Source organism: Eleutherodactylus coqui, chromosome 5, assembly GCF_035609145.1.
Source record: "Eleutherodactylus coqui strain aEleCoq1 chromosome 5, aEleCoq1.hap1, whole genome shotgun sequence".
NCBI lineage: Eukaryota > Metazoa > Chordata > Amphibia > Anura > Eleutherodactylidae > Eleutherodactylus > Eleutherodactylus coqui.
Genome location: NC_089841.1, coordinates 8,943,791 through 8,956,043, shown reverse-complemented (window position 1 = coordinate 8,956,043; position 12,253 = coordinate 8,943,791). Strand labels below are relative to the sequence as shown.

The following is a 12,253-nucleotide window of genomic DNA, read 5'->3' as shown; positions in this document are numbered from 1 at the left end:
TCTAATCCTGTCCTGTGTGATACTGTCTGCTGAGACCTGTATCTAATCCTGTCCTGTGTGATACTGTCTGCTGAGCTGTGTATCTAATCCCATCCTGTGTGATACTGACTGCTGAGCTGTGTATCTAATCCTCTTGTGTGTGATATAGTCTGCTGACCCGTGTATCTAATCCTATCCTGTGTGACACTCTCTGCTGAGCCGTGTATCTAATCCTATCCTGTGTGATACGGTCTGCAGACCCGTGTATCTAATCCTTTTGTGTGTGATACAGTGTGCTGAGCCGTGTATCTAATCCTATCCTGTGTGATACTGTCTGCTGAGCTGTGTATCTAATCCTATCCTGTGTGATACTGTCTGCTGAGCCATGTATCTAATCCTATCCTGTGTGATACTGTCTGCTGAGCTGTGTATCTAATCCTCTCATGTGTGATACTGTCTGCAGAGCCGTGTATCTAATCCTATCCTGTGTGATACTGTCTGCTGAGCTGTGTATCTAATCCTATCCTGTGTGATACTGTCTGCAGAGCCGTGTATCTAATCCTATCCTGTGTGATACTGTCTGCTGAGCCGTGTATCTAATCCCATCCTGTGTGATACTGTCTGCTGAGCCGTGTATCTAATCCTATCCTGTGTGATACTGTCTGCTGAGCTGTGTATCTAATCCTATCCTGTGTGATACTGTCTGCTGAGCCATGTATCTAATCCTATCCTGTGTGATACGGTCTGCTGATCGGTATCTAATCCCATCCTCTGTGATACTGTCTGCTGAGCTGTGTATCTAATCCTATCCTGTGTGATACTGTCTGCTGAGCCGTGTATCTAATCCTATCCTGAGTGATACTGTCTGCTGAGCCGTGTATCTAATCCTATCCTGTGTGATACTGTCTGCTGAGCTGTGTATGTAATCCCATCCTGTGTGATACTGTCTGCTGAGCTGTGTATCTAATCCCATCCTGTGTGATACTGACTGCTGAGCTGTGTATCTAATCCTCTTGTGTGTGATATAGTCTGCTGACCCGTGTATCTAATCCTATCCTGTGTGACACTCTCTGCTGAGCCGTGTATCTAATCCTATCCTGTGTGATACGGTCTGCAGACCCGTGTATCTAATCCTTTTGTGTGTGATACAGTGTGCTGAGCCGTGTATCTAATCCTATCCTGTGTGATACTGTCTGCTGAGCTGTGTATCTAATCCTATCCTGTGTGATACTGTCTGCTGAGCCATGTATCTAATCCTATCCTGTGTGATACTGTCTGCTGAGCCATGTATCTAATCCTATCCTGTGTGATACTGTCTGCTGAGCCGTGTATCTAATCCTATCCTGTGTGATACTGTCTGCTGAGCCGTGTATCTAATCCTATCCTGTGTGATACTGTCTGCTGAGCCGTGTATCTAATCCTATCCTGTGTGATACTGTCTGCTGAGCCGTGTATCTAATCCTATCCTGTGTGATACTGTCTGCTGCGCCGTGTATCTAATCCTATCCTGTGTGATACTGTCTGCTGAGCCGTGTATCTAATCCTATCCTGTGTGATACTGTCTGCTGAGCCGTGTATCTAATCCTATCCTGTGTGATACTGTCTGCTGAGCCGTGTATCTAATCCTATCCTGTGTGATACTGTCTGCTGAGCCGTGTATCTAATCCTATCCTGTGTGATACTGTCTGCTGAGCTGTGTATCTAATCCTATCCTGTGTGATACTGTCTGCTGAGCCATGTATCTAATCCTATCCTGTGTGATACTGTCTGCTGAGCCGTGTATCTAATCCTATCCTGTGTGATACTGTCTGCAGAGCCGTGTATCTAATCCTATCCTGTGTGATACTGTCTGCAGAGCCGTGTATCTAATCCTATCCTGTGTGATACTGTCTGGTGAGCCATGTATCTAATCCTATCCTGTGTGATACTGTCTGCTGAGCCGTGTATCTAATCCTATCCTGTGTGATACTGTCTGCTGAGCCGTGTATCTAGTCCTATCCTGTGTGATACTGTCTGCTGAGCTGTGTATCTACTCCTATCCTGTGTGATACTGTCTGCTGAGCTGTGTATCTAATCCTATCTGGTGTGATACTGTCTGCTGAGCTGTGTATCTAATCCTATCCTGTGTGATACTGTCTGCTGAGCTGTGTATCTAATCCTATCCTGTGTGATACTGTCTGCTGAGCCGTGTATCTAATCCTATCCTGTGTGATACTGTCTGCTGAGCCGTGTATCTAATCCTATCCTGTGTGATACTGTCTGCTGAGCCGTGTATCTAATCCTATCCTGTGTGATACTGTCTGCTGAGCCGTGTATCTAATCCTATCCTGTGTGATACTGTCTGCTGCGCCGTGTATCTAATCCTATCCTGTGTGATACTGTCTGCTGAGCCGTGTATCTAATCCTATCCTGTGTGATACTGTCTGCTGAGCCGTGTATCTAATCCTATCCTGTGTGATACTGTCTGCTGAGCCGTGTATCTAATCCTATCCTGTGTGATACTGTCTGCTGAGCCGTGTATCTAATCCTATCCTGTGTGATACTGTCTGCTGAGCTGTGTATCTAATCCTATCCTGTGTGATACTGTCTGCTGAGCCATGTATCTAATCCTATCCTGTGTGATACTGTCTGCTGAGCCGTGTATCTAATCCTATCCTGTGTGATACTGTCTGCAGAGCCGTGTATCTAATCCTATCCTGTGTGATACTGTCTGCAGAGCCGTGTATCTAATCCTATCCTGTGTGATACTGTCTGGTGAGCCGTGTATCTAATCCTATCCTGTGTGATACTGTCTGCAGAGCCGTGTATCTAATCCTATCCTGTGTGATACTGTCTGGTGAGCCATGTATCTAATCCTATCCTGTGTGATACTGTCTGCTGAGCCGTGTATCTAATCCTATCCTGTGTGATACTGTCTGCTGAGCCGTGTATCTAGTCCTATCCTGTGTGATACTGTCTGCTGAGCTGTGTATCTACTCCTATCCTGTGTGATACTGTCTGCTGAGCTGTGTATCTAATCCTATCTGGTGTGATACTGTCTGCTGAGCTGTGTATCTAATCCTATCCTGTGTGATACTGTCTGCTGAGCTGTGTATCTAATCCTATCCTGTGTGATACTGTCTGCTGAGCCGTGTATCTAATCCTATCCTGTGTGATACTGTCTGCTGAGCCGTGTATCTAATCCTATCCTGTGTGATACTGTCTGCTGAGCCGTGTATCTAATCCTATCCTGTGTGATACTGTCTGCTGAGCCGTGTATCTAATCCTATCCTGTGTGATACTGTCTGCTGCGCCGTGTATCTAATCCTATCCTGTGTGATACTGTCTGCTGAGCCGTGTATCTAATCCTATCCTGTGTGATACTGTCTGCTGAGCCGTGTATCTAATCCTATCCTGTGTGATACTGTCTGCTGAGCCGTGTATCTAATCCTATCCTGTGTGATACTGTCTGCTGAGCCGTGTATCTAATCCTATCCTGTGTGATACTGTCTGCTGAGCTGTGTATCTAATCCTATCCTGTGTGATACTGTCTGCTGAGCCATGTATCTAATCCTATCCTGTGTGATACTGTCTGCTGAGCCGTGTATCTAATCCTATCCTGTGTGATACTGTCTGCTGAGCTGTGTATGTAATCCCATCCTGTGTGATACTGTCTGCTGAGCTGTGTATCTAATCCCATCCTGTGTGATACTGACTGCTGAGCTGTGTATCTAATCCTCTTGTGTGTGATATAGTCTGCTGACCCGTGTATCTAATCCTATCCTGTGTGACACTCTCTGCTGAGCCGTGTATCTAATCCTATCCTGTGTGATACGGTCTGCAGACCCGTGTATCTAATCCTTTTGTGTGTGATACAGTGTGCTGAGCCGTGTATCTAATCCTATCCTGTGTGATACTGTCTGCTGAGCTGTGTATCTAATCCTATCCTGTGTGATACTGTCTGCTGAGCCATGTATCTAATCCTATCCTGTGTGATACTGTCTGCTGAGCCATGTATCTAATCCTATCCTGTGTGATACTGTCTGCTGAGCCGTGTATCTAATCCTATCCTGTGTGATACTGTCTGCTGAGCCGTGTATCTAATCCTATCCTGTGTGATACTGTCTGCTGAGCCGTGTATCTAATCCTATCCTGTGTGATACTGTCTGCTGAGCCGTGTATCTAATCCTCTTGTGTGTGATACAGCCTGCTGAGCCGTGTATCTAATCCCATCCTGTGTGATACTGTCTGCTGAGCCGTGTATCTAATCCTCTCCTGTGTGATACTGTCTGCTGAGCCGTCTATCTAATCCTCTTGTGTGTGATACTGTCTGCTGAGCCGTGTATCTAATCCCATCCTGTGTGATACTGTCTGCAGACCCGTGTATCTAATCCTCTTGTGTGTGATACAGCCTGCTCAGGTGTTTTCGCTGGCCGTGGCTGTAGTCGCTCACACTTACGTATTATGAGTACGGTTGGCGTAGCGGTTCGCGTGTTTCACGGGATGAGTTGTACAATGTGCAGTCCCCCTTCCCGTGTCATGGGGGCGCTGATGGGGTGATGGCGGGTCACCGTTCTGAGGGCTGAACAGTCAGTATGGGAGACATATGAGACGGCAGCCAATACAGCGCAGACCGCCCACACAGTGACATCATCAGCCGCCATGACCGTGTACGTTCAGAGCGCCCGCGGGGCGCACGGCTCAGGTCAGAGGTTTACGGCCGCAGACGGGCGCCACGAACAAAAACAAACTAGATCTGCTGCCGAATTCCGAAGCGCGGAGACGAATGGCGAGCGGTAATGTTGCGGTGGAAACAGCGGGGTGATTTACGGTCCGCAGGCGGCAGGCCTCTGGCGCTCAGGGTGCCACATTTACGGGTTCCTGGCTTGTTCCAAAAAGGGGCGTGGCCTGAATTGCAAGAAAAAGTTTGGTGATTTTTGTTATAAAGTGCGCCAACCACGTCCCGCCGCTGCCGCCGCACATCGCCACACATTCATCATCCATCGGAGTAGTCTGAGAGCGGTCTGACGCGGGCGCCGCGCACCGCACACGGGCCGCTCTGGCACACCTCCAACACTGCGACACGCATATAAATACAAATAAATGGAGGCCAGCGCTGGGTGCCACGTGCAGGGGCATCACCACGGCAGCGGGTGGGGATTGGCAGCACTCATGGCATTACATACCTGCTGCATGCTGACACGTCTGCGCAGTCGGACTCATTTATCACAACCAGCAGTAAGCAACCAATCACAGCACAGCTTTTATTTTATCTCAGCAGTTTCAGAAATAAAAGCTGAGCTCTGATTGGTTGCTATACTACTGAGGTAACATGAAAGCTGAGCTCTGATTGGTTGCTATACTACTGAGGTAACATGAAAGCTGAGCTCTGATTGGTTGCTATACTACTGAGGTAACATGAAAGCTGAGCTCTGATTGGTTGCTATACTACTGAGGTAACATGAAAGCTGACCTCTGATTGGTTGCTATACTACTGAGGTAACATGAAAGCTGATCTCTGATTGGTTGCAAGGGCAGAGAGCTCTGATGAATATTTACGGTCAGATAGCCCAGAAATCCAGTCCCAAAATCATTGTATAAGGCGCCTGAGGTCATGTGACTGACTACACCAATGGCAGCGTTGTCTACATATAGCCAATAGCGCATCAGCCAAGTGTCAGCCACTGAGAACACAGCGTGTAGCACGCATGCGCACGCTGATCAGACACTATCCGCTGACTACGCAACCGCTGAGAAAGCGCAGCGCACGTGACTATGCCAATAAGCCAATAGCAGCGCACTGCATAGGCCGTTGCCCCGGCAATAGTACGAGCCGCCGTGTGATTGGCTGTCGCTGGGCGCAGAGTTCCGGTGACCGGGGCTGCGGCGCTCCGGGCCTGATGCGCCGCCCGCTGCTCCTGCTGCTGTGTCCCTGCCTGCTCGGCCTGTTCCTGCAGCTGTGGCTCCGCTCCCCGCCGCACCACCCGCTGGTCATCGGCATCCTGTCCGCCCGGCAGCACCGCGCCCTGCGGGACACCATCCGCGGCACCTGGCTGCAGGCCCTGCCGCCCGCACAGCGCCCCCTGCTGCGCTTCATCGTGGGGTCCGAGCCGTGCTCCGTGCCGCCCGAGGACCGGGAGGACCCGTACTCCTGCCGCCTGCTGAACCTCAGCGGCCCCGTGCTGCACCGGGAGATCGAGGCCTTCTCGGGGCCGCCGCCCAGCCGCTCCCCGCACCGGCAGCTGAGCGTCACCTTCCGGGTGTTATACCCGCTGATCATCACCCGGCTGGGGGCGTGGTGCCCGGGCTTCAGCCGCAACCTGAGCGTGCGTCTGTTCCAGGCGGAGCACGAGGAGGCGCTGTTGGTGGCCCGGCTGACCGCGCTGAGCCCGGGGGCCCCGCTGACCACCCCAGGGGCCCCGCCGACCGACGCCGCACTCTGCTACAAGGCGGTGGAGCAGTTCATCCTGCCGGAGGGCTTCCACGGCACGCTGCGCTGGGACAGCCATGACGCCGAGGGGCTTCCCATGTGGGGCGTCCACCGCGTCACCCTGAACGATGGCGGCGGCGTGCTGCGGGTGACGGCGGCCGACGAGGGGCTCCTGCCGTACGACTTCTCGCAGGGCACGGAGGGCATCGCCGGCGGCTTCACCTACACCATCCATGATGGCGAGCTCCTCCTCCAGCGCCTCAGTGCCCGCCCCCAGCGACTCGCCCAGCACCGCGCCGCCCTGGAGGAAGAGGAGGCGGAGCTGCAGGCGGAGAGCCACGCCCACGGCGACATCGTCTTTGTGGAGGTGGTGGACACATACCGCAACGTCCCCCGCAAGCTGCTGCTGTTCTACCGCTGGCTGGCCGCCGCCGCCTCCTTCCACTTCCTGCTGAAGACGGACGACGACTGCTTCCTGCAGCTGGACAACGTGCTGCGGGCCCTGGAGGAGCGGCGGCTGCGGGGGCCCAACGCCTGGTGGGGCAACTTCCGCCTCAACTGGGCGGTGGACCGGACGGGGAAGTGGCAGGAGCTGGAGTACATGAGCCCCGCCTACCCCGCCTTCGCCTGCGGCGCCGGGTACGTCATCTCCCGGGACGTCGTCCAGTGGCTCGCGGCCAACGCCGACCGGCTGAAGACCTACCAGGGCGAGGACGTCAGCATGGGCATCTGGATGGCAGCCATCGGCCCCCGCCGCTACCAGGACGAAGGCTGGCTGTGCGAGAAGTCATGTGACCGCGCCATGCTCTCCGCCCCGCAATTCTCTCCGCAGGAACTGGGCGAACTCTGGCAGCGGAAACTGCGATGTGGAAATCCCTGCGAATGTGCCAACACGTGAGCCGAGGCCACGCCCACCGCTGGCGACTAACCAGCTGCGAACCCAAGAGTCCCCGGCCCCGGGGGGCCGTCTGCTTCTGGCAGTGTTGGAGATTCCCCCCCATGGGTTCATCTGTGGGCAGAAGCGCCAAGCGGGCGCAATACTCGCCGCCGGTGACCCTAACCAGAGGAGGCGTGTCTGCGGACGTCCGAGGAGAAAAACAAACTGCCTTTAAATTACCCCAAAGTCTTAAAGTCCCGGCAGCCGAATGCTCATCCAGCTGGGGGCGAGCAATATGGCCGCTGCTCTGGCCCCTCCGGGGGCGGTCCCACTGGGCTCCTAGGGTCCTGAAAGGCCGTCCTCCACCGTTATTAAGCAACAGCCATGTTGGTTGTCACCCAGCTTCCCCGGGAGCAGATGGCGGACTGGTTACAGGGGGCGGTGGGACACGTATTTATTATATACTCTGCTTGTGGAGGCCCCGCCCCCTCCCCTCCCCCAAACACTCCGGGCCTTTTCTAACGGGACACTTATCTATCATTACTGGTCATCCATATTTATTAAAGTGATATTCTTTTCTGTATGTTATGTCCTTATAAAGGGGCCGCCGCCCCTCCCCCATCATGGGGTCTGTCCGCCGCTCGAGCCCCCCCGCAGTGACTATCGGATCGGTTTGGTGCGGTTTTAGACGGTCTGAGGGCATTCTTAGCGTGTGGTCAGACCCCTAAACAAAATCCCTAATAGTCCCGTCACAGGACCGGGGGTAAAGCCCCATTTACACGGGATGATTATCGTTCAAAATTCACTCAAACGGTGTCTATTGAGCGATAATCGTTGCGTGTAAACGCTACCATCGTTTACTTTACGGTCAAACGATGATTTTATGTTGAGTGTAAAATCCATAATTCGTCTGGAGATCTGATAGCAGGGAGCACACGCTGTGATTCTCTGTGGGAGCGCTGATAACATTGTATTCAGCTGCAGTCCCATGGCAGAACAAAGCGGCTGTATGCAGATAACAGACCACCTGCTGTTCTCTGCATACAGCACAGGGCGGCTCACTTACATGCAAATTAAGCTAATAAGCTGCTCATAGGCATTAGTGCCCATTAGCAGCTTATGCAAAATGATCGCTTAAACTGTCATTCTCCCTATCTTTTGAGCGATTATCTTTGCATGTAAATGGGCCTTTACTTGCTGATCCCTGAAGGTCTCACTAATCTTGAGAAGGAGGGTCTGGCATTCCCTGACTTCCTCACTGTGGAACTACCGCCCGCGGCCAGTGCTCCGTTCAGTGTGGCGTGGGGAGCGGATGACGTGATTCTGGTATAACCTCTTGAAGCACCCGCTCTGCGGACCCCCTCACGGTTGGCTAAGGGGGCTTTTACACGGAACGATTGTCGCTCAAATGGGCAAAAGTGAGGATCGGCTGTTGGCGGGCGTTCAGATTCACGACTAATGAGGATCGGCTGTTGGCGGGCGTTCAGATTCACGACTAATGAGGATCGGCTGTTGGCGGGCGTTCAGATTCACGACTAATGAGGATTGCTGGCTTCCCGCTCGTTGTCCAGGCATCAGACTCCTCGTGGCTCGTTTTCGTCTCGGTCCGCGCCTCGCATTCATTATGTAAACAACTGAATGAGGCGGCACGAGAGCGAACGAGTGAGCGGTGACATCACTGGGTGCTGCAAACGAGAATCTGCTCGTCTGAAAGGACCCTAAAGGCCCGTTTACACGTAACAATTATCACTCAAACGAATGTGAGCGATAATCGTTCATTGTGAATACAAAAACCCATCGCTCGTCGTTCACAGTATAGGAAGCTGTCTTACAGATCCTCGCTGGCTTGTCATTCCTAGTAAACGCTTCCCATAAGAAGGGGAAACGCTGAGCGAGAAGCGGATGAGAATCCCGTGAGCCGGCGGCAGCACTTTAAATGCTCTGCACGAGCGCCGACGGCCTTAGCGGTTCTGCAGCCGCTGAAAAGATGTTCGGCCGTGTAAAAGGGCCTTTAGCCTGTGCCAGATTTTATGCCAACTCTGATGCATGATGTTGCATTTATGCCACACCATCTGCCCATGAAGCCACGCCCCCTTGTCTGGATGCAGGAAAAAGTGTCTAAAATTTAGGAATAATTAATACAGATGGTCCCCGACTTGGTTCCGTTCCGGGAGCCCGTTCGCAGGTCCGTTTGTTCGCAAGTCGAACAAATGGTTGTATGGAGGGGATCGCGGGTGGATCCCGCTCCATACAACGTCGGGTGCCGGCTGTTCTTACAGCGGGCACCCGGCGGCAGCAGTTCCGACGAGCCACGCCGCTTGTCGGAACTGTTAACACTTTAAATACCCCTCTGACAGCGGTATTTAGAGTGTTAACAGTTCTGACGAGCGGCGCGGCTCGTCTGAACTGCTGCCGCCGGGTGCACGCTGTAAGGACTGCCGGCACCCGACGTTCAGGGGGCCCGTACAGCGTCCCATGATGAGATCACGGGACGCTGTGCGGTTGCTAGGCAGCCGGGGACCTCCTGAAAGGCCCCAGGGCTGCCTATGCAGAGTGCCCATAGAGCGCACGGCTTGCTAGGCGCTCTGCATAGACAGCCCTGGGGCCTTTCAGAAGGCCCCCGGCTGCCCAGCAACCGCGATCCGACCGGACAGGCTTCTATCAGGCTTGATAGAAGCCTGTCCGGTCCCTGCACAGCATGATGTAATGCCATAGCATTAGGGAGCGGGAGCCATAGCATTACATCATGCTGTGCAGGCCAGATAGTTCGTATCTAGCGAAATTCGTAACTCGAATGTTCGCAAGTCGGGGACTATCTGTATACGGTTCACCTGTGTGGTCACCATACAACAGCTCTTGGCCCGCGGTTCACCACTGCATGCACTGTACAGCATCTCTAGGCCCACAGTTCAACACTGTGTTCAACGTACGGCATCTGTGTGCCCGCGGTTCACCAGTGGGTTCACAGTGCGGCATTTCTGGGCCCGCCGTTCACCAGTGCGGTCACCGAACGGCATCTCTGGGCCCGCGGTTCACCAGTGTGGTCACCGTACGGCATGTCGGGGCCCGCAGTTCACCAGTGTGGTCACCGTACGGCATGTCGGGGCCCGCAGTTCACCAGTGTGGTCACCGTATGGCATCTCTGGGCCCGCGGTTCACCAGTGTGGTCACCGTATGGCATCTCTGGGCCCGCGGTTCACCAGTGCGGTCACCGTACGGCATGTTGGGGCCCGCAGGTCACCAGTGCTTTCACCGAACGGCATCTCTGGGCCCGCGGTTCACCAGTGTGTTCATCGTATGGCATCTCTATGCCCGCGGTTCACCAGTGTGTTCATCATATGGCAGCTCTTGGCCCGCGGTTCACCACTGCATGCACTGTACGGCATGTCGGGGCCCGCAGTTCACCAGTGTGGTCACCGTATGGCATCTCTGGGCCCGCGGTTCACCAGTGTGGTCACCGTATGGCATCTCTGGGCCCGCGGTTCACCAGTGCGGTCACCGTACGGCATGTTGGGGCCCGCAGTTCACCAGTGCTTTCACCGAACGGCATCTCTGGGCCCGCGGTTCACCAGTGTGTTCATCGTATGGCATCTCTATGCCCGCGGTTCACCAGTGTGTTCATCGTATGGCAGCTCTTGGCCCGCGGTTCACCACTGCATGCACTGTACGGCATCTCTGGACCTGTAGTTCACCACTGTGGTCACTATGCGGCATCTGTGTGCCCGCGGTTCACCAGTGTGGTCACCGTACGGCATCTCTGGGCCCGCAGTTCACCAGTGTGGTCACCGTACGGCATGTCGGGGCCCGCGGTTCACAGTGTGGTCACCGTACGGCATGTTGGGGCCCGCAGTTCACCAGTGTGGTCACCGTATGGCATCTCTGGGCCCGCGGTTCACCAGTGCGGTCACCACACAATGTCTCAGTCCCTGGTCACTACTAGAAGTTACCTTGATGTGATCATCTGATGTATAAACCTTCACCAGGTGAGTGGTGGCACGCTCAGGTGGGCCAGTTATTAGGCTGGCAAAGGCTAGTAAATGTCCCAAAGCCATTGAAGGCGGCTCACACCACGGCCTGCCACTTGTACGGCTGCGCATGTGCCCACCTCTCTGGGTCCGCAGGAAGCGGCAGTGTGCAGGTGTGACCAGCTGTGGCCCCACAAGCCTGCAGGAGCTGCGGTGTCTCCATGACAAGTAAACCCACCGTGGTGAGATGAACAGCGCCCCTGAGAGCGGGGTGGAGTTTGGAGGGTCCTAGTCCCGCCTCCCACGCAGGCACCTCAGGGGTTCTTTTAACCAATGTATTCATTACTAAAACGATTTTGGCAGCGACTGCAGAACAGAAACCCGTCAGCAACATAAGAGGAGCATGGGGGCGCCGACTGTCTGATGTGAGGGTGCAGGCAACGTCCCGGCGCACACAAACCATGTGACCACCATGAATGGTCATCAGACGTGACTAGGACCATAGTCCGACCCAAGTGGAGAAACTAACTTCCCTCACCCCAACTCACCTGAAACCAAACTGGTAGGAGCGCCAGGACTCGGGGGCACTTCATACTGGGGAAGTTTAACCCTTCACATCACCTGCCCCAACATGCACCTTGAGAACATTTAAGTCCTGGGTGTGCTGCATTTATAAGGAGCCGGAGAAGAGGCAGAAACCGGCTGTCAGGGATAGCAGATGCCTGCTGATTGCGGCTGTCAACCCTCTAAATGTCCTCATCATTTTTTGGGGGGTCCTGTATGGGTCCCTATTACTACTGGGGACACTTTGAGGCCTACTATTGATATAGGGGTCATCATTACTACTGAGGCCACGGTTGGGGTCACTATTATTACTGAAGCGACTGTGGGGGTCACTTACTGCTGAAGCCACTTTGGGGGTCACTTTTACTACTGAGGCCACTGCGGGGGTCATTACTACTACTAAGGCCACTGTGGGGTAACTATTACTACTGGGGACACTTTGAGGCCTACTATTGATAT

General features: G+C 53.8%; 1 protein-coding gene across 1 annotated transcript; it reads left to right on the top strand.

Annotated features, from left to right (window-relative positions):
* Window positions 1-5,809: 5,809 nt before the first annotated feature.
* Window positions 5,810-7,848, top strand: B3GALNT2 (beta-1,3-N-acetylgalactosaminyltransferase 2). The gene has a single exon (XM_066602292.1). The coding sequence runs from the start codon at window positions 5,859-5,861 to the stop codon at window positions 7,284-7,286; it is 1,428 nt and encodes a 475-aa protein (XP_066458389.1). The 5' UTR covers window positions 5,810-5,858; the 3' UTR covers window positions 7,287-7,848.
* Window positions 7,849-12,253: the final 4,405 nt, after the last annotated feature.